At 46.4% G+C, this 23,530-nt stretch overlaps 1 protein-coding gene across 2 annotated transcripts in view; it reads right to left on the reverse strand.

The window, feature by feature from the left end:
- Nucleotides 1–23,530, reverse strand: part of LOC119433803 (receptor-type tyrosine-protein phosphatase mu-like) — a 160,036-nt gene that overhangs the window by 35,789 nt on the left and 100,717 nt on the right. For both annotated transcript variants that reach the window (XM_037701064.2, XM_037701062.2), the window contains one exon: nucleotides 3,446–3,545. In XM_037701064.2, the coding sequence (XP_037556992.1) occupies nucleotides 3,446–3,545 (100 nt within the window). The remainder of the gene's footprint in view (nucleotides 1–3,445; nucleotides 3,546–23,530) is intronic.

Raw genomic sequence — 23,530 nt, forward strand, 5'->3', positions numbered from 1 at the left:
CTGCCAGTTGCGCTGGCAGCACAAGAGAAAGTGCCAGTCACTCAATTGTTGGTGTTGATCCACGATGTTTGACAAAGGACGGCGACAAACGAAGACGCGCGCTGTCTTCCAAGTGATATTAATTTATGCAGAGCACACGGGGGTGCACGTGCGTGATTTCACTCTGACGCTTGCTTATATTGACACAACACAAAGCATTCGACACCAGTCAATGTCAAAGAGCGGGCGCACCCTTTCTCGCGCACCCCAAATAGGAAAGCTCCTTGGTCGATAGTGAAGGCTTGCTTACCGCTTTTTTTCTTCTCTTCAATTGCTGCTGCTTCTATTGCAAGTCCGGTCTATTCACGAATGTGCCTAGCGATAACTGTAGTGCCTATAAAGAACCCTGAGCAATGTTTTGCCAAGAAGCCCTTCTGAACTTTTTACAGCGTAAGCTGTTATGTGCTCATTCCAATAGCCTTTTCGGGTCGCGATGATGCCGCCACCGGCATCATCGGTATCATCATTTGGCCGTAACCGCTATCGCCGAGAATGCGAAAAAAAGTACCCGCTCTCCATTAGGATCGAACTCAGGCCCGCTGCGTGGGAGTCGGATACTTTACCACTGAGCCACGCAGGCGCTAGCTACCAAACAGCAGAAATATTCTCTTTAAACGCGCCCCATAGGCAGGCGTGCAGGCGCAGACGACCCGAGCCTCTGCCAGTATGGTGGCGCCATCTAGTTAACGTGCCTGCAACCGCCGCGTGCGACGAGATGCGAGTCAGACGCGATGCGATTCGGACGAGGCGCGCAATCAACGCTATCCCGATGTTAGATGTGCGCCACGTATTCTTGGTACCTCTTCGGTACACGTTATGGCGTCTCCTCGCAAGGTACGAACCGCTGCTGAAGAATCGAATCGTAGAGCTACGTGCGCGGCTACAACCAGTCATCATCAGGCTCAGCAGACTGCTGTGCAGAGAGCATTACAAACCGCAGCTCGCCGTCGACGCCGGGAGGACAGTTCAGATCCTTCTCGTCAAAATAGAAGCGAAGACACTTTGCCGTGAAGACCCTGTCGTATGTGGTGCCAAAATTGGAGTTACTCTTGTGCCGCTCAACCAGCTTACGCTGTGACTGTGGTGCGTGTGCCGTGCAGGCCTGTGAGTTTTTTTTTATGTTGCTCTTGAAGGCGCACGTTGAGACACCTTCCGGTTTGCCCTACATTTGTCTGACCACATGAGAAGCGGACATTATGCACTAAGTTCTGAGTGCATTCAACGATCGATGTTACAGTGTCCTTTTTTTTCTTCCTATTTACAGGTCAGGTCAGCCTGGACAATCTATTGGGAGCGCAAAAGACAATGGTGACATGTGAACGCTGGCCGCTCATCCTCAATCTATGCGAAACACGGTGAACGTGCGCCGCTTTCCGTCTCGGCGGTTCCCGTACATCAGTGGTGCTTTCACGCACACCCTGCATGAGCTTTATTTTCTGTAGCAATGTTTCCACTACCGATATCGACAGTTGTTTTGGGGCGCCCCATGTCCTGAAGTCTGGACAATGTCAAACACTGTGGCTCAGCCATTGGCTGCATAGACTGAGCCATGATGTGCATAGACTGAGCGGGAGAACTGGGAAGACGATTTCAAAGAAACTCGCAAACCATCACAATTTGCGGTCGGTCACGCCACGCTCAACCAACGGCTGTGATTCAACAAAACAGAGGAAGGAAGCTTTTATTCCTTCATGGTCAACAAACACCCACCGAAACAAAAGTGCAGTGCTGCAAGCATAGCTGTCAACTTTGCTATGCATAGCCGCCATGGTTGCGTAGTGCGTTGCGCTGCTAAGCACAAAGTCGTGGGATCGAATCTCGGACACGGCGGCCGTATTTCGATGGGGGCGAAGTGTACTGGGGGCGAAGTGCAAAACACCCGTGTACTTAGATTTAGGTGCACGTTAAAGAACCCCAGGTGGTCCAAATTATTTCGGAGTTCGCCACTCCGGCGCGCCTCATAATTAGATCGTGGTTTTGGCACGGAAAACACCCGTCATTTTTTTACTTCGCTATGCATAGCAGCTACAGGTTGCTGAAAAACTAAAACACATTTTCCCCTTCATTTATTAGATTGTGGGTTTTCCCAAAAATATCTGTGATTAAGGATGTTTTAAGAGTAATTATAGGCGACATAAACGAGAAGGAAGGGGAACCGGGGGGCCCTGTTTTTATTATTCATACCATAAGAATTAAGCCAACAAGCGAGGACAGCCTAGGGGAAATTACTTGTACTTAAATTACTTGACCAGTTGTCTTCACCCAAAAAAAGATCACGTAACATTGACGCCTGCGGCAGAAAGGATGCTGCACATCCGACACCAAGGTTTGTGAGTGGTGGCGCTGGCTAGCACTCCCAGGGTTATCTCCCATAGTAAAACATAAATACCCCAGAAAGTGGATGGGAAAACGGGGCCGCGGTAGCTCAATGGTAAGGGCACCGCACGAGTAATGCGAAGACGTGGGATCGTTCTCTTCCTGTGGCAAGTTGTTTTTTCATCCACTTTATTTCCATTAATTTATCACTTCTTTTATTCAATTAGTAAGTACAAGTAATTTGTTGGCTTCTTATAGGCGAAACCGTTGCATGTGGACGTAAGCTCAGCAGGCGCTCCTTGCGGATTCCTTCCAAAGCTGGCTAAGTGCTATGCAACACGGCCGCAACTCCTTCGCCATAATTCTGCTTTATGCAGTTTTATGTTTATGGAGTATAAAGTATGTCACACGGTTGCCTGTGTGACAGAGATATTACGTTATTGTCCTCCTCTAGCAACCGATCGTTAAACAGTGCCTACCACTGTGCCTTCTGCATTAATGTGCAACTTTGTACATCACACCGTCAGTGCATGCCACGTAGGGCCGGCGGTGTTTTGTGGTGCACCCTTTGGCATTTTCGGAACAATTATGGGGATCCTTGTAAGGCTTTATAAATTTGTGCGTTGGTCTATCTTTTTTCAGGCCATGTGATACACCGTGAAAATACGGCACCATGGCCATACACCATTTTTTTAAGTGTTGCTCAATGCAATCTACAGTTTACCTAAATCAAATCAGTCATAGGTTGTGGCACAATGATGCAGTCATTCTAATAAATTTGAACGTTGAAATGTGTATATAAAAGGGATATTGCCTGCGAAATTTGCATCAAGCTGCGCCTCTCATTGTCTTTCACCGAGTGTAAGCGCTGTAATAATGTTTAAAACAAAGAAAACAAAGAAGAATATAGTATATTCTTTATGTCGTGCATATCCAAAGAACGTTCGCCTAAACGAAAAGGCTGATGGCGAAGCGTGAGCTTATGCAAAACAAAAGAATTTTGCATCTCTGGGGACACAGAGGTGAAATGCACATTTTAGGTGGCCTTTGAGCCCGACATGTGCTGAGGGGTCGGCAGCGTTGTACGTACCGGGCAGTATTTCGATCGACCTGTTCTTGAGGCGGTTCTCATTGGTGAGCGCGAACTTGCATTTCTCGGGCGGCAGAGGAGGCGACAGCTGCTTCAATTTCTGCAAGAGAGAAGAAAGTGAACACTTATTCAGCTTCATCTCTCGTTCAACTTGGTCGAGCCGGCTGTTGCCAACTCTAGTGCATTTGGTTGGACATGATATTGTAAGGAGGACCGGTTGACCTCTGAGTACACTGTGCTTCCATTCAGGAAAGTATGCGGACGAAATGATTCCGCGTAAGCGCGATTTACCTCTTCACCTATAAATGTGACTTAAAATTGCCAACTGCGGTCCAGACTTGGCACTGCGAACTTTCCGGAGCAGCTCCTTAGTTTCAGTTGGAATTACGAGTAAGTTCTGTGTTTCTAATGCGCCTGTGGTCCGAATATTTTTGTTCCCGGGTGCACATAATGATAGCCACGCTGATGAGCATCAAGTCTCAAAAATTCAAAACATGGTCATAGATGCTCATCTTAATGAAAATTTATTGGCAGAAAGAGCCGAGTTTTATATAAACAGAAGCAATAAATTCGCTATCAAACACCCACAAAAAGAGCAGATATTAGAAACCATATAAGTGGTGTCTCAATCTACGCCCCAGCGATAGCTATCTGTCAATAACCAAAACATATCTCCAAGGCTACACTGCTGGCTGCATGTACAGGAGCCGGCAACATGTCATAGATGTCATGTCTTGCACACCACATACTGCGAGGACCAAAACCCATGTGAAATCTGATGTTACTTGTCACCCACGTCGGTATTACACAACAGGATAGAAAATAGGTGTTTTCTGTGATGTAAGGCTTTATCTGTTTATTAACACGAAAGTGTTTTATACCGGGATCCACCATCAACTGGCGTGAACGCGTGAAATATGCTTTCTGGATGGATGGATGCTAGGAGCGTCCCCTTTGGAACGGGGCTGTGGGTTGCGCCACCAAGCTCGTTGCTATATTGTCTAATGACCTACCTGTCATAAAAAAAAGAAAACAGAGGATTTCCATTACCAAACTTTCTGAACCCCTATGGGAAACTGTTTTTGTCCGTTCTTTGCCGTTTCCCAACTTTTCTTCCTCCAATCTTCCGACCGCCTCTTACTAATCTCTATTGTGGACATGCTTACCCTGCTCTCGCTGAACCCAAAGGCTTCAAGGAAGCCAGAGGTGCCTAAATTGACCGCTGGGCAGATATCTTCACATTCTAATAGAGCATGCTCCATTGTTTCCCTAGCTTTACCGATACAAGCACATTCTTCTTCTTTATTGTACGTCACTTTATAAGTAAAGCATCCTGATCTCGCTTCGAAAAGTAAAGAGCTTCCCTTTGAGTTATCGTAAATTGTTTCTTTGCTGATTTCATTTTTTTTTACTCTTCAGGAGTTACTCATAGAAGGATTCTTTTCTATTGCTGCCACCCATGAGATTGCCTCAGACTCTGACTTTGCGCTTGACATTCTTTGTTGCCATGTTACTCACTATATACGGGTCGCGTACTTGCTGGTAAGCTTCCTTGTTCTTTTGCTCCACTGTGGATCAATGTTTTTCTTGTACAAATATCTGAACACTCTCCCAGCCCATTTACATTCTTCCATAGCCCTCAGTTGTTGTTCATAATCAATTCTACTCTGCGCTTCCCTCACTTCAAAACTTGTCCAGCCCATATCACCCTGCGCAGCCTCATTTGTAGTGTTCCCGTGAGCGCCCAATGCAAGGCCTCCCACTGACCTTTGGTTGCCATCAAATCCCAATTGTACCCCGGACTTCAAACAAACAACCGCATTACCAAATGTATGTCCTGAAACCTTTACACCTTTCCATATACCCCGGAGCACCTCGTACTTATTTCATTTCATTTTATTGCCTTAAAGCCCCCTTGACAGAGGTATTACAGAAGGGGTGGAAACACATTAGTACATTATTTGCATAATACAGAAATGAACACAATGAACAATGTACCTATTGTAACCCCATAGCGCTCTGTGTTTCATTATGGCCGCATTTCTCTTCCCTTTTGCTATTATGGTTTTTTCCTATGTTTCCAGATATCTATCGCCTTCATTTATCCATACACCAAGGTATTTGCATTCTTTTACCCAAGGTATTTCCTGGCCATGTACTGACACTGTCTGTTCACTGTTTTCATTGAATAACATAACACCTGTCTCTTGACAGGAATGACACCGGCATCTAGGAGCGGTGAAGCGAAGTACTGCATCATGAAATACTAGGACTATGTCAGCAAACTTGAATATAGAAAAAATCGAGAAGCAGACATATACAAAGTGATAGGAAGGTGGCTGGACTAACAACTGAACTTCATTTTTGAAAACAACTTCCCCTAAGTCCGTACTGAACATGCATGCGCAAGGCAGAACCTATCAAAAACACGGTCAACACCTTATCTACACACGGTTACACTGATAAAAAAATAGAAGCTCTTTCTTGGTAAGGAACACAGATGGCGCACTTACACACTTCTCGCGGCCAAGATGCGATAGGCTTCAATCAACTCTCTTTCCTGCTGAGTCTGTCTTCCCCACGATTAACTGAAGATGGGATTGCGACCGCACTCCTTACAATGTAGCGGAAGATTACCTCCCGTGCCTGTGATTGGCATGCTCACGCATCTGATCATTCACACAGCGACCTGTGTGTCCTACGCAGTCTCTACCACATTTCAAAGGAATACTGTACACTACACATCTGTCGCACGTGCAGTGCTTCGAGAAATGCTTGGTATTGCACGCACTCCTTCGCGAACTGTGCTGTGAGACCCTGATGCAAAATTTTGCAAGCTTACAAGGCGCAGAACGAACCAATGTGACGTCGTTTTTTGCTGGAACCTTTTTCAATCTGTGTGAAGGATAGGATAGGAATAAACTTTATTTGTCCAACGGTTATGGCTGTTGGTGCCCGGGGCTAGGCTGCCAGGAGCCCATCGCCGGAGAAAAATCTTCCGAGATCCTCGGCAAATGCCATGTACATACGGCATAACCACCAAGTTATTTTTTATTTTGTCTCGCACTTCGCGATCCCTTCTGCTTCTGATTTTCAAACGCTTGTGCCCAGATTGAGCCACTGCAGTGATCGAAGTCTTGCGATAGCCTGCCGCTCCTCTCTTGCTGGGCGGCACTGTCTTGCATTAGATGCGTCTTTTCCACCGCATTGGACTTTGTAAGGAGTGCGGTTGCAATCCCATCTTCACTGACATATCAATCGTGGGGAAGGCTAAGACTAAGCAAGAAAGAGTTGATTGAAGCCTATCGCGTGTATAAAATTGGCCCCGAGAAGTGTGCAAGTGCACCATCCGTGTTCCTTACCGAGAAAGAGCTTCCATTTCTTGATCAGTGTTACCGTGTGTAGATAAGGTGTTGACCGCGTATTTGATATGTTCTGCCTTGCGCATGTTTAGTAAGGACTTAGGGAACGTTTTCAAGAATGAAGTGCAGTTGTTAATCCAGCCACCTTCCGGTCACTTTGTCTGCTTCTCGATTTCTTTTAATTTCAAGTTTGCTGGCATTCTCCTAATATAACCAAGTACCAACTAGCCCAACAAGCCGCTCTCATGTATCATGACCCTGAGGAGCGCCGACAGTGAGCGATTCGCTAGTCTCAGCGCAGCGGAGGCTCCAATGCGGTGTAGCCTGGTGTACGCGGTCTAGGCCTTCTGCTGAGGTGACATGCAGTTTCCGCACATGGTTTGTCTTTCACGCCCGATTAGCCTGTGATGCCTCATCGCCTACAGAGTGCAGCTCCAGCATGAATCAACAGTGCTTACACGCTGCCTAATGCTTCGCTTGCGATGGTACTAACCAAGAAAGCTGCTGCTCTAAGCGGTGCAGAAAGGCAACGAAGTCGACGTGCGAATCTCGCTTTAGTGCAGCGAGATAGACACCAGCAACAGGCAGAACGCTTTCGCGCGTTCGCCGGCACATGCTGCGAACTCTGCCACTCGCATTTCTGAAGATGAGCGCGTCGCAGCTCAACTGGCTGCCCAAGACACTTGGAGCCGGACCAAAATGCTTGTATCTTCGCCGAAACGACTCGGCAACAGGACGCCGCAAGCCAAGCAAACCTGCAACACGGTCGCCTACCCGCAAATCGTGCGCCTTTCGCTGCAGTGGAGCGCGAGTTCACGAAGCAAACGTGCAACAGCTTCTGTGAAGACACGTTTCACTGTCATGTTCTACCAATTCCTTTGAAAGAGCGATGAACCATATTTTTTCTTGACACGCTGGAAATGTCTTAGATGCGTAACAACAACTGCTTCAGCTTTCTGCATTACCGTGTGACCACATTTTCTACGAGAATATGAGAAGCACTTTCTGCCGAAATGCTGATTTTACAGGAGGACTGACTGTTGGACTAGTCGGTCGGGCACTCTATGGTAGCATAGCACGAAGTGGTGGCCGGACACAAATAAAACAACAAAACAGGGAAGGACGAGCACTACTCTCAACTGTTTCTTCTTAGGCCACCCTCCTATGAGCTGCGCATGCGTACTGTCACCGCGACTGAAACAGGGACATGAAGTCACGTCAAAGAGCACATTGCATAAAATTGAACTTAACAACAACAACAACAAATTTTTTTTTATTTTGGTTCACAAAATACACTGAAGATCGAGGAAGAATTGGCTAAAGGTGTTTTGCAACACCTGACAAAGGCCCAGCCTCCCTTTAGTAGGTCAAGCACATGCGGTTGCAGCATAACTTTTACAAAATGTTACACAGTGTTTATACAGTAACTAAGTGAAATTCAAACGTGTACCATGTCACACGTAATAATAACAAATACAAAACAACACACACGAAGTTAAAATACATTTCCGCACTGCAAGTCTTTATGTAGCATGCAAAACAGTATTTGAAAAAATCAGTCATTGGTGGTAGGAGCAAGTTCTAAGTTCAATCACAAGCGTGCAGCCTTAGGGAAGCTACGCCAATACAGATAGAGGCATTCTTCTTGATAAAACATTGCTCCGAGGTCAATATACGCGTAGACATACAGCCGTTTGCTACTCCCTAGAATCTTTCTCTCCCAGTGTGAGACCACATCGTCCATTTGACGTCAACTTAGAGTTGTCACTGGTAAGGGAGCGAAGACGGCAACGCGGCCCCACAGACGCCAGACTTCTTTACCTCTTACCTTACCTAACTTTATCTCGAGCAGAAGCCGAAGATGCGTGTAACGCGGTGGGGAAACCTAATTTGGTTGCATAGCTGTGGAGAGCATGGCATTATCAGAGCCCCATGACTGGTGTCCACGTGATTGGCTTGTGATCGCCAACACCAATTGTTGGGACATACCATACACACACAAACCCACGACGGTGCACTTAGTGTGAGTTCTGGGACGCTATAACGTAAAGATATGTGGTGGCATGAAGCAGAGGTAGAACACCGGGCTTCTAATCCGAAGGTCGTAGGTTCGAATCCTCCTCCAGTCCACTACATTTCCAGGCTTGGTGTGGCACCTGACACCGGTAAAAAATTGCCAAGAGCCAGTGAGGCTATACTAGTCCATGTGCAACCAAATAAGGAAGGCCCACTACGCTTCAACAAAGACACTACCTCACCAGAAGAGGAATTGGCCTGTCTGGTGCAGTATTCGGCCACTACGTCCCTCATGACCTCTGCAATTAACCCATGGCCCTCAGTCCCCAGCAGCTGCGGACCTGACCAAGTCAGACCCGAGGACGCGGTCAGACCTGCGACGCGGCAGAGGGTGCTAAGAATCTCTGGATCCGGACAGGCCGGTACTGGAAACTGAACCTGGCAATGTTCAACATGCGAACGTTCTAGAGTGAGGTTAGCTTAGCAGCACTGTTGGAGGAATTATCAGGCATCGCCTGGGATATTATTGGCCTTAGTGTGGTTAGAAGACCTGGTGAGGCTTATACTGAACTGACTAACGGCCACGTTCTCTGCTACAGAGGTCTTTCAGATAAGAGAGAATACGGGGTAGGATTTGTAATCCATAAGGACATAGCGGGCAAGATTGATGAATTCTACAGCATTAATGTGAGGGTAGCAGTCGTAATAAAGCTGAATATGAGCTATAAAATAAAGGTACAAGCCTACGCCCCAACCTCCAATCACGATGATGAAGAAATAGAATAGTTTTATGAAGATGTTGAATTAGCAATGAGAAAAATGCTAACTCAGTATGCTGTAGTCATGGGCCACTTCAATGCAAAAGTGGGGGAAAAGTGGGTGAGCAAGCAATTGGCAACTACGGCATCGATTCTAGGAACACTAGAGGAGAGATTGTTGGTAGAATTCACAGAAAGGAATAGGCTCCAAATAATGAATACCTTCTTCGGGAAGCGTAGCAACAGGAAGTGGAGCTGCAAAAGTTCTAATGGAGAAACAAGAAATGAAATGGATTTCATACTCTCTGCCGATCCCAGCATAGTGCAGGATATGTGCAGTGACCATAGGTAAGTGAGGTCAAGAATTTCTCTCAAATTGAAGAGAAAAAGAGTAAAATTAGTCAAAAAAGAAACAGGCCAACCTAGACGAAGTAAGGGCAAAAACAGATCAATTCAGGCTGGTGCTCAAAAACAAGTATTCAGCTTTAGAACCAAAAGATGAAGATAACGCAGAGGTAATGAATGAAACCGTAACCAGGCGGATCTCAGAAGCAGCAGTTGAAATGGGAGGTAAGGCACCAAGGTAACCAGTAGGTAAACTCTCCCAAGTAACACAGGACCTAATAAATAAACGAAAAAGCATGAAAATATCCAACACAACAGATCAGATAGAATTTGTTGAACTGTCAAAACTGATCAACAAGAAGAAAGTAAGAAATCTTCCGAATTATAACATGGAAAAGCTTGAAGAAGCAGTAAAATATGGACGCAGCATGAAATCAGTAAGAAGAAAGCTTGGCATAGGACAAGGCAAGATGTATGCACTGAAAGATAAGCAGGATAATATCATCATCAATTTCGATGACATGGTAAAAGCAGCAGACGACCTGTACAGTACCCATAGCAGTCAAGCTACTTTCATTCCAAGTAATGATGAGCAGGATACCGAGGCTCCTTCTATAACTAGCGATGAAGTTAGAAGGGCCTTGCAAGACATGACCCGGGGAAAAGCGGCCGGAGAAGATGGAATAACAGTTGATTTAATAAAAGACGGAAGAGATATCATGCTTGAAAAGCTTGTGGCCCTTTATACGCAATGCCTCAGGACTTCAAGTGTACCAGAGAACTGGAAGAATGCCAACGTTATACTAATCCATAAGAAAAGACACGTTAGAGAATCTAAAAAAAAAAAAAAAAGCCAGTAGATCCCACGCCCTGTGGCAATCAGTGTTGCGCAGTTATCACTCCTGAATTGGAATGATTCCGGAATCATGCCACATTTTCGCGACCCCGGAATGGAGTGGGAATGGAATGGTGACAACGCTTGGAGGAATGGAATGGCAATAGAATTAAACGCCATTTGGCCGGAATGGAATGAGAATGGAATTACGTCTTTTTCAGAAAATAAAGCGCTTTTCCTCTACACGTTATCTTTTGTCAAAATATGCCGAAGAACCAACCAGTCCACATTCAAACATTAGTAAGTCAGCGACTCGAATTTAACAATAAAGCAGTATGTTTAAAATGGCTTCACTAATTACAAGCACGGTACATTTACATGCAACGCGCCTACTACAAGTCTGTCCTTATAGACTGAGCTGTTCCGAAGTTTGTCTCGATTCCTCGCATAACCACGGCTCTATGCCATTGGTATGGGCTGTGCGGGACTACGGCGGTGGCATACTACCCCCCCCCCCCCCCCTTTACGCCTTGTGATATTTTTTTACCTTGGCGGCGCCTCCGCCTTGGCCGCCTGCTGTCTCCCCACCCTTTACTTTGTTTATGCTTCTGTCGCTGTTGGCGACTCGGACGAATGTTCGAAAAAGCACTTCTTTAAGTTGTGACGCGTATTAACGCTGACGCAATGCTTGTGTTCACTGCAAGCTTTTGCATACCAGCTTGCGCGCTGTCTCACCTCGTACTCCTGCGCCCCCGCCCTTTTGCAATACTGTCCCCCCTCTCTAGACACACGGACACCTTTGCCCGAAACTCTGTCGACGAAGGTCTGCAGGTCAGCGCAGCACACAGTCGTATACAATGAAAATAAAAAATTGAAAATAAAAATAAAAAATAATAAAAACGTAGGCGGATAGATGGATAGCTAGATAGATACGGTCAAAGTGGAAAATCTTCGCCAAGAAATGCTTCGCATTTAAAAAGAAAACGTGTGCAGCTTACACTAGTGGTGCAACGCTAGAGTAAACAGCGGAGCTAGTGATCGACCTAGCTTCTTCCAGATTTTACTAGGCTTGGCTAACTTTTACTAGGAAATGCCAAGTGCTGCGAGGCACGGTATTCTGAATCGGCTCGTCGCCGACGCGGCGCGCGACGCGCATCAAGATCAGCGGTTTCTTCTTCGGATGTCCGGATCTTCTTTGGTCATCCCATGTCAAGGCTACATGTACTCGCGACAGAGTCAACGAGAGTTATGCCGCCTTCGCGGCGGTTCCCAGCTTTATCTCCCCTGTGACGTCATGGCCAAGCTGCGCCTCCACACTTGCCAGGGCGTGGCTGGTCGAAACCTGCCGAGGCGCTGCCAGAGGCGCCTGCTGCAGTCACGGACACCGCGCGCGTTCGGCGCGAACGCGGAGAAACGCGCACGACGTCGACAGCAACTCGGTGCGTTGCCTCATTGGTGCTCGTATAATTTATTTCTCTCTCTCCCGAGCCTAGCGCGCGCCACGCACATGGTCATCTCTCTCCTTAACGTCCTACCTCAAGGCAACACGTTCACTGCACGCAGAGGAGGCAAACCACACGCCCCTCTGCAAGGTGGTCGCTAGGCAACGTCCGGCGACTTCATCGTGCAGCAAGGTTTTTTGTTAACGCGTTATGGACTGACGGTCGGCTTAAACAGCTTCGCTGTTAAAATTATAGGGCAATTAGCTTGCTTTCAGTACTGTATAAAATATTCAGCCAAAATATTCCAATGGAATCAGGGCAACACTTGGCTTCAATCAACTAAGAGGACAGGCTCGTTTCAGGAAGGGATATTCAACAATCGATCACATCCATGTCATTAATCAGGTAATCGAGAAATCTGCGGAGTAAAATAAATAAATATGGCTTTCATAGATTATAAAAAGGCATTTGATTCAGTAGATATACCAGCAGTCATAGAAGCATTGTGTAATCAAAAAGTACGGGAAGCATACGTGAATATATTAGGAAATATCTACAAAGATTTCAGAGCTACATTAGTTCTCCACAAGACAAGTAGGAAGGTACTTATCAAGAAAGGGGCCAGGCAAGGAGACAAATCTCTCCAATGCTATTCACTGCATGCTTAGAAGGACCGCAAAAGTAATCTGCAACCTTCGGTTTCGTGATGACATTGTCCTATTCAGCAACAATTGGGACAAATTACAACAAATGATTGAGGACCTTAACCGAGAAAGGGTAAGAGTGGGGTTGAAGATTATTATGCAGAAGACAAAGATAGTGTTTAATTGCCTGGCGAGACAACAAGAATTCAGGATCGCCAGTCAGCCTCTAGAGTCTGTAAAGGAGTATGTTTATCTAGGTCAATTACACACTGATCATGAGAAGGAAAGTTACAGAAGAAAAAAAATGGATTGGTGTGCATACAGCGCAGGCATTGCCAAATGCTGACTGGGAGCTTACCACTGTCGCTAAAAAGAAAAGTGTACAATCATTGCATTCTACCGGTGCTAACATATGGGGCGGAAACTTGGAGGTTAACAAAGAAGCTCGAGAACAAGTTAAGGAGCGCACAAAGAGCGATGGAACGAAAAGTGTTAGGCCTAACATTAAGAGACAGGAAGAGAGCGGTGTGGATCAGAGAGCAAACGGGGATAGCCGATATTCTAGCTGACATTAGAGAGTTTTAGATTAGTGGCCCCAAAGAAATAGCGCCAAAGCCACTGCGCATGCACGAGACACAAGCTTCGTTTGGGTTTTGCGTCGGGAACGCTATTTCACTGATTTAGCGGAAGCCCCAAAAGCTGCCCCAAAAGCTTTGCGTAAACAAACATGGCGGCACCCATCGAAGCGACGGCTCTAAAGGCTGATTCACACTATGCCGACACGAGAATGATTTTGGTCTGCCGACTGATTACGCGAGCGGTTTACAGGACGGAAAACGCTGTGGCCAACGGCATAGGCGCCGACGACGGGGGGGGGGGGGGGCTCGAGCCCCCACCGGAATTTTCCCGGGGGGGCTGAGCCCCCCCAGGAGATCCGTAGCCAACACCCCCCCGCCGTTAAAATGTCATTACCGGAGTTCTGTTACCTACATAATTTGAGGTTTCTCTTGTGTTGCCTCCACATTTTCACTTTTGTTGTGGCTAAAAGCTTACGGCACCATTGTTGGCACGCACATGCACGGCTTTTAATTTATACTTTCACTTTATTTCGGCAAATCCTGACAATAGGAGGACAAGCGCATTAGAAGCACCAGTGGCGGCTACCTCATCCGTGTTTCCTCACTATTAATTCCTTCACTCAATAATTCTAAGTGGATCCGCCTTGTGAACTCCACGGCTACAATCTGTAAATTGCAATATGGGCCATCGGGTAATTAGTTAAAAACTTAAGTAGTGAATTATTGTTAATGATTCAATTATGCACTTTAATTTCTTGTGCAAGTAATGTTCGCCTCTTCGAGTAGACCAGCTCATCAACTAGAATTGTGCTATCTGCCACAGGCAACCTTTAAGAATTTTTGAAAGTGTTGAAATGGATAGCCTATAGCTAGAGAATGAATATGTTTATGTATGTTCACCTCATTTCAAATTACCTTGCGTGCTTTTTTGGCGCTGAAAGAAACCTGCAAACTTCAGTGACCCCTTCGGCAGATCTTCTATCAATGGCGTGTGAAAAGCACGTGAGTGATATGTGTCGCAATATTGATTCTCTTTCCAGTAGGCAATGCTAACGACTGGCGACATAATAAAAAAAAGCTCTTCTAATTATTTACAACATTTACGCATTAGGGATGGAAACATCGCATCTTGCATGCAGAGGCCATAAATACGGGGTGTTTCAAGCAAACACTTTCAAAAAAATTTGTAAAGGTTGCCTGTGGCAGATAGCACAATGCTAGTTCATGAGCTGGTCTACTCGAAGAGGTGGACATTACTTGCATAAAAAATTGAAATGCATAATCAACTAATTAAAAAATCACCAATTAGGTGTTTAACATATTAACTTATGGCCCGTGTTGCAATTTACAAATTCTAGCCGTGGAATTCACACGGCGGATGCACTAGGAACTAATTCTCAGGATGGCACCAGCTTCGGGATATTAATTCCCGAACATTTCGGAGAAATGCATTGGTGTTCCAGTTACTTTTGCGCTTACGCGCCGTAATTTTTTAGTGGCTGTGGTGTTGGACTGCTAAGCATGAGGTCACGGGATCAAATCACGGCGACGGCGACTGTATTTCGATGGGGCGAAATGCTAGAACACCCATATACTTAGATTTAGGTGGACGTTAAAGAACCCCAGGTGGTCCCAGTTATTCCAGAGTCTTCCACTATGGCGTGCCTCATAATAGGATCGTGGTTCTGGCACATAAAATCCCACAATTAGTTCTTTTCATACTTTTGTGCTTTGATGCATAAAACGACGTTTGGTTGAGAAAGTGACTGGCCTGCCAATGTATTTCTCCGCAAAGTTAGAGAATTAATATTTAGTTCAAAGTGAATCCACACTCCACAGCTGGAATTTGTAAATTGCAACATGGGCCATAAGGTAACTAGCTAAAAACTTGATTGGTTAATTTTGTTAATTAGTCGATTATGCATTTCAATTTTTGTGCAAGTAATGCCCGCCTCTTCAAGTAGACGAGCTCATGAACTAGAATTGTACTATCTGGCACAGGCCACCTTTAAAAATTTTGGAAACTGTTCGCTGAAACACCTCGTATATAGAATTCACTCAGTAACCGAAATGATGCCAAGCCGGATTAACTCTAAATCAGAATAAATAGAAGTCTATAAATCATGCGCAGCAGCGCTTATACTCGGACTCAAAGTACTAAAAAAAATAAAAAAAGAGTGCAGTTTGGCCGGGAAGGCGAAGCAGTATTAGTGATAGCAAAGTAGTAAGACAATTACACGAAGGAAGATTCTTACCGTGTAAATCCGTGTAAGGATCGCACCCGTGTAAGGGCCGCACCCCCAACTTGACAGCCAATATTAAAAAGAAAGCATGCAACCGAGAAGCAACCACATTCCATGCACTGATTCTCATCGGGCTCAACAGCGAATTGTCTCACGCAGCGTACTTTCGCGCGTCGCTATTGGATGTCGAGAGGAGGTGATCGCGGAGGTTTACGGCGGATTTCATACTCGTAGTTGGAATAATGAGGTCAAATGGCCCGGTCCCATGACCACGGAATGCTGTCGCTCGTCAAAATCGCGACAGAAAAGTGTGGCCCTTACACGAGTCTACACGTTAGTTATAGTGGTCATATAAATTGTAGTAAACATTCACCTAAAATTAAAATAGTAAGCATACTGGACATAGTGAACATAATAAGCACGGACCATGTAAACCTGTAAATACCTCACTGGATGACCTCGAGCACTCGCTTTCACAGCGCAAGCATTGTGAAGAACGCCGGCAGCGGAGGTGAATGGTTCATACAGCCACGCAACTCTGAAAATTACATTCATCATCATTATCTGCCTATTTTTATGTCCACTACTGACGGCCTCTGTGAGTGATCTGCGATGACCTCTGTCTCTTAACTCTGCAACACTAGGGGTGCAGAAAGACAGCCCGGCAAGGAAGACAGCGCGCATGAAGTTAGCAGCCATCCCTGGTCGCCCTTTATCATTCCACCCACGAATGATTACCAACAATTAGATATGGCACGTGGGCCCCATAAGTGTCAGCCGCGCACAGTCATTCACAGTTACAGCAGGGCTAGAGGTGAAGACGCGTGCTCTCCTTCCCATTCACGTTCGATTACGTAACCTACAACTAACCCGAATATTGAGCGTGTGGGAAATAATGCCATCAAGCCGCCATCCTTTTCGGCTCACTGATACGTGCTTTTTCCCGCACAGAGTATGGGTCGCTTATGTATGATTTAATGCGGAACATCACGGCGACGACAACCACGACAATTTGCCAGAAGTGTCGATATAAGTTCTGTCGCCATAAAGCTAGAAAAAGAAAATTGTGAGCAGAGGGTATATATATATATATATATATATATATATATTGTCACGGGATGTTCTTGCAAGTCCACAGGGCGTCTGACTGATATACAAGAAGACGGAGCAGTCTCAGCTGGACACCGATCGAGCGCGCACTCCTAGTTCGTCGACTTCCTCTTTCACACTTTACCGTGCCAGTACCGATAATCTCCAGTACAATCACCCCCCGCACAGAAAGAAGCCATCCTGGCGACCTAGGGAAAAGACAGCATCGGCGGGTCGTAACACGGTTTAAGCCGTGCTACATGAACTATTTCGCGCCCTCGGCAACGGCGATCAGAAGACGGCGCGAGCGGCTCGATGACATAGTTCACAGGTGATGCTTGCTGCAGTACGCGGTAGGGACCGTGGTAGTTGGACAAAAACTTAGTGGATTGGCCGGGGGAAGTAGCCGGGACCCGAAGCCAAACAAGCATTCCGGGAGAATAGCGGGCACTAGGAGCGGATGCGTCATGGCGAGATTTTTGGCGCCACTGATCTTGGGTGGTGAACGAGCGGGCTAGTTGGCGACATTCTTCAGCATAAGCAGCTGCTTCTGAAACAGGTGTCACTTCAGAAGCGTCAGGACGGTAGGTGAGAATGGTGTCCAAGAGGCAGGAAGGTTCTCGGCCATAGAGAAGAAAGAAAGGAGAGAAGCCGGTGGTAGTTTGCGGGGCAGAGTTATAGGCGTAAGTGACAAAAGGAAGAACCCGGTCCCAATTGGAGTGATCGCCAGACACATACATGGCAAGCATGTCGCCAAGCGTACGATTGAAACGTTCCGTCATGCCGTTAGTTTGTGGATGGTAGGCGGAAGCGGTGCGATGAACGATGTTGCACTCCTAACACTAACAGGTGCCTCGGGTAACCTGCTTCTAAAAGGCGTGAAGTTTGGGCCAGCAAACTTCACGCCTTTTAGAAGCAGGTTACCCGAGGCACCTGTTAGTGTCCGTAGCGGAGAAGCAACTTAAGAATATCAGGGCATCTGGCTCCACCGTGGTCCCCACCTCCCAAGAGATGGAGAAAGAAAAAAGAAAGTTCACTGTAATCCCATACATCCATAAAGTGTCGCACAACATCAAGAAGATCGGCCAAAAAGCTAACGTTCGAGTCGTGTTTTCCGCGCCGAATAAGCTTGGAAAAATTTGCAAAATTACTAACCTGAACAAGAAAGAAAAGAAAGCATGTGGCAAGACTCACCAAAACGAATGGGTGAAATGCAATGTCGGCGTAGTATATAAGATACCTTTATCATGTAAGCGTTTTTATGTCGGACAAACGGGCCGTTGCATCAACGACCGGCTCCGCGAGCATGCTAACAACGTAAATAACAAGACGGGAGGGTGGCTGGCACTTCATTGTGATGAATGCGGCTATAGACCAATTTTTAAAGAGTGCATGATCATTGAAAAGTCGAACAATGAGATGACACGACTCATTATTGAGGCCCACTGCATCACAACTTTAAAAGATAAGTGTATTAGCATGGCATCTATCACCCTATCAGCTAAGGAAATAGTGTATTTGAATAGCACGTCATGCGCGTGTTGATATTTTGTGTCGGTGTGATTCCGCCCTTGGTGTCATGCGCTGTACTGCCTGTGGCAAGGTATAAAAAGGTCACGTCTTCTCGCAATAAATCTGTTGATAGTTTGCGCTTCGTGTGTGTTATACGTGTTCCCTCTTTTGTCCATGTCGTTTTGCGCGCAATGATACACGGTCTCAATTCGCTGGCAATGAAGAACGTTGATGAAGCCTCTAGTATTCTGGCGACGAGCCTCGTGTGACGAATTTCTGGATCCCGGGCCCCGGAGAACGTACGTCAAACAAACGAAACAACATAGCGCTGCACCACGTGCAAGCGCAGGCTCTTCACCCCTGACTCGCCAGGCTATTACTCTATCAAAATCAACCCTGTGCTTTTCTTTTCTTTACCCAATTTTGATACAGCAGTCCCAACCACCTTTCTAAACAGCTTTCCATACCTCTCCGAATGTCGACAAGCCCAGAATGCTATTGTCGTCGCAAAAGAATCGGGAGGAAACGGAACAACCAATGGAAACAACCATTTTAATCATAGGCAAGCGGAGTTTTGATGCTACGAGGATGACTTCCAGGCCATAATACTAAGCCATACCTCGTTATTCAAATGAAGGAAGGTAACACGTAAAGCTCAATCAAAGGCCACAAATAACCTATGCTTCAAAACACAGTATGCTGCCTAACTTCATGAACAGCCTGTTCATACTCTATCACAGTGGCCTACTTATCGTACGTAATGGTGCCACTGAACAGCCTCGTCAAATCTATTGACATATAATCAAAACCGCTCGAATTTTGGGGGCACTATTCCCCATGCCTTCTTGCGTCTCAAGCAGACGATTTATAACGCTCAGGCAGGTTTGTTCCTTTAGTCCACACAGGACATATCTTACGTGAACAACAAAATTAAACTTGCGTAATTTACGCACTCACAAGAACCTATACAAGAAACCGCTTCTGCTTTAACTAATCATATGCACGCTTAATAGAAAACTCAGAACACTGCCGCCCTCAACACACACGAGCGACCCAGTGACAAATGTTCTGGTTCCTTCTGTCCGCACAGGACACGTGTTAAGTGGTATCGTACCAACTCTTCTCAATGCAAATTATGCACTTACGGAAAACTAACGCGCTTAACATTAAAAGAAAGAAACTTATACTTTTAACCAAGGTTAATTGATACACACGCGCGTTACTATCGGCTTTTAACAAATGACCTAGACGCTTCAGGTCGCTCACACAAAAAAAGCCTAAACACTAATTGAATGATTATTTCGCGAAACTAACGCTTAACTCAAAGCGAATCTTTCAAACTACGGAGCTTTTCAAACTAAAACATAAGCAAAGCTCCTAACTTACATTTTGAAAGAAACTAACTCAAATCGCGAAATTTGTCAAAGCTCAAAAACAAACAAGCAAAACAGAATGTTTGTCTTCTACGGAACCTTTTTTTTTTTTCTGGCGTTCCGGGAATCTCACACCAAAATTATTTTTGAGCCTAACTCGAGGTGGTCGCGCGCTGAAAGCTATTCTAGCTAGCCAGTGACAACAAAAGGCTTGACAGCCCATCAGCTCTTTCGAGACATCACAGTCCCCTGCCAATTTGTGTCCTGGCGACACGCTTTGGTCATGACCTCGTCTGACCGCGTCGCGTCTCACTGCAACCTCCTCTCGTCCTGCCACCTTGCGCTTTCTCGGAATGCTTGCTGCACCCCGAAAAGATCGACAGAATGACTGGGACACTGCTTGCCCCTTGCCCTTTTTCCGCACTGAACACGCTTCTCTGTCTCGTTGTCTCCGGTGGCCCGGACGCGCTTGAATGGAAAACGTTGTCAACGGCGATCGCACCTTTCTTTTATTTGTGCCCCGCTGATGCTGTTTGACTCTTGTCACTTTCGTTGGCGGCATCACACTCTTCGCCGCATTCCGATATTTACAACGCTTCTTTCTACGGCGCCTTTTTCTAGTGCTCCTTTCTGAGCCATCTGCTCGCGCCTCGTGCTGACCGTTACTTATATCATCGGTCCGGATCACCGTCTCACGCGCACAGTCGGAGTGATTTACCATAAAATCATCCCTCTCTTTGCCTTGACTGGCGGACAGCTCGACCGACTCTGGTACAACGCAGCAGGCTTTACTCGAGCTACGCAACTCGCTCTTCTGCGAACTGCGCACTACTACATTCTCCAGCTCATTCCGTGTATCGGCACACAGTACTGCGGTCTCGATCGCTGTCTCACTGGCACAGTCTGAACGATTCTCGCTCATTTGGCTATCTGGACTGGCGGACAGCTTCCCTGATCCCTGAACAATGCAGTTGTCTGACCTTGAGCTACTCAGCTCGCGCTCCTGCGGTCTACCCTCAACTACATCGTCCAGCCTGCACTGCGCTACGGCACTCAGTCCTGACTCGACATGGGTGCTCGTGACTGTTGGGTCAGCAGCATTCACTATTTCGTTAACGACCTTGTTAACATTACTTGCGACATACACACACGGTGACTGTGCCAATTCATTCACAGCTGGCCTAGCTGTCTCTACAGTGCTCTGTTGGCACAGCACCTCGTCGCTCTTACTACGGCCTTCAACGGCCTTTGTTGCCACTAAGGCATCGTTAGCATATAACACTTTCTGTTCACTTATGAACGTGCTGCTAATCTCATATGAGCTACTCTTCTCTTCGGCTTTTGACGAAAATCTGCTAGCGAGTTCCTCACACTTTCGCTCATTACTACCTACAGATTTTTTTGGCTGCTGTTGTCTTTGTTCAATCAACGCTTGAATCTCTTTGTTCAAGGCTGCCATTACTTTTTCGTGCTCTTGCCGTTCTCGCTCACGTTCCCGCTCGTGCTCACGTTCCTGACGCTCAAGTTCTTGCCATTCTCGCTCGCGTTCCCTGTCGCGCTCTTGTGTTTGACGCTCACGCTCGCGTTCCTGATTCTCGCGCTGTACTACGTCCCAAGCAATCTCAATGCTTTCATCATCAAAGCCACTATCTATTATTGCCTGCTCGATAGCTGGCCTTTCCATTGTTTCTTCCGCCTCAACTCCCAAATCCTCGCACACCAACAGCAAGTCTGCCCTCGTCAACCTTCTAATGAGATCCATGGTAGCTGCCCTGACTGGTGGTTAGAACTGTTTCCTTAATTTGTGCAAACTCAAAATATGCTACAAATACCCGATTCTCAGAACAATCAAAATAAACACATAATCTTTGAAGTCTGGCGAATCAAAGGAAAAAAACCACGCGCTCACCCATGGATGCAGCACCACGCCATCTCGTCCATCCGTCCGTTGTTCCCAGTTCCTCGGGACTCCCTGGGTCGAAGGCTCGTTCTTCTTCGATGTTCCCAGTTTCTCCGGACTTTGGTCGACGGTTCCTCGATGTCGCTGTTCCAAGTTGTTCAGCTGGAATCCCTGGGTCGAAGGCTCATACTTCTTCGTTGCTCCCAGTTCCTTCGCTGTTCGCTCTCAGGACTCCTTTGGTCGAAGGCTCATTCTTCTTCGGTCGAAGGTTCATCCCTATCGCTGCCACCAGTTATTGGATCTCTTCGGTCGAAGGTTCATCCTTATCGTTGACACCAGTTATTAGATCTGGCAGGCGTTGGTTGCGGGAGTTGGGGGACGTTGAGGCGGACTTGGGAGAAACAGGAGGGATTTATTTACATTATGTACAGTGATTAAAATACAAAATACTGAACAGTCATAAAGTGATCGACGGCCGGCAGCATCTCGGACGCTGCGGCCCATGGCAAGAAGAGCTCTCTTCTCCTCGAGTTGTCGCTCTTTTAACCCCTTCGGTCTTTCGGGGTCTCGTCATTTTTGGCCAATCGTCGAGCCAGCTCAGGTGTCGTCATTTTCCTCCCCTGGTATTGGCCCGTGCAAGTGCCGTCATATTCGGCCAATGGGGACGCTCCGAGGGCTTCATTGTCCGATGGCTGATTTACCTCCGGCTTTGCCTCCTCGCCTGGAAGCGCTCGGCTGAAGGAGACGGGATGTTCTCGGAACGGCCCAACAGAGCCGCAAAACCGCTTTGCACTTGACCAAGGCTTCCTTCCTGGAACCGTGCCAGCCTCCCGTTCCACTTTTGGGAAGAGTCAAGCAGGGGGAGAGACAATAGCTCGACGTGCGGTGCGTGAGGTAGGAGTCGCCAACCTGTCTGACGGGTCCGGTAGCGTGGTTGACACGCCTCGGTGCACCATAATTGGAAGGCGACGACCTTTTTAAGGTGGTGGGGAAACTTGGGTGATTCCTGGAAAGGGTCTGTATCTAACAGTGGGCTTGAATTCTGCCTTGGCAAGAAATTTTATTTTCTTTTTTTTCTGGAAGTTTCTTGATATAAACCACAAACCACAAATTATGGCTGGCTTAAACAGCTTCGCTGTTAAATCTTCGTATCACGATAATTTGATCACATAAGTATGAAATAAATATAAAAAATTGTCACTGGGGTGGAGATGGAAGACCAGCGAAGCTGTACTATGGTGGGAATTATGTATTTACAATTATGACTATTAAGATGTGATGGTGTGATTGGTTATTTGAACTATTGAAGAATGAGAAATATATATGATCCAATGATTTTCATTTATTAGTGACCACAGGTACACCGCCATAGGGTGTACGGCAAAGGTTGGCATGTTCTTCATAAACAAGTCACCAACTCCGCATGGGTTCGGTGCGAACGTGGGCAAAATGTCGCTGCCGTCGATAATGCTGCGCGCATGCGCTGCAATGGAAGAGCCGGCACACACACGCACAGTCTAGGGTGCCTCGATGCCCCTAGACTTTGTCAGCTATTTCGATGTAGTAAATACTGAACTAAAAAATGTTGGATGGTGTTCAATCTGCAATTAAAGTGAATGAAAGACAACGTCTATGTAGGCGATTGGGGGACGAGAATGGACTGCATGAACTGTATCATTTATTGCGAAAGCCACACTGGGGCGACAACGATGGATTGGCGAGAACTCTAGAAGGTAATTCACCTGGCAAGTTTTGTCATCGATCATCATCATCATCATTACCACAGTAATTACCATCATAAAAGTCATCATCAGCGCGGCTCTCATAATGAATTATCTGGTTCATCATCACCAGCTTTATCACATTTTTAGACGGCACTACCTTGTGATCGGCCACCGAAAGAGGCAAGAAACAAATGTTAGAAAAAGACATAACCGATATAGAAAAGTTGTGGTGTCTCGCCAAAGAAGACATTCTCTTTAACAGAC

The sequence above is a fragment of the Dermacentor silvarum genome, chromosome 11, assembly GCF_013339745.2.
Source record: "Dermacentor silvarum isolate Dsil-2018 chromosome 11, BIME_Dsil_1.4, whole genome shotgun sequence".
Lineage (NCBI taxonomy): Eukaryota > Metazoa > Arthropoda > Arachnida > Ixodida > Ixodidae > Dermacentor > Dermacentor silvarum.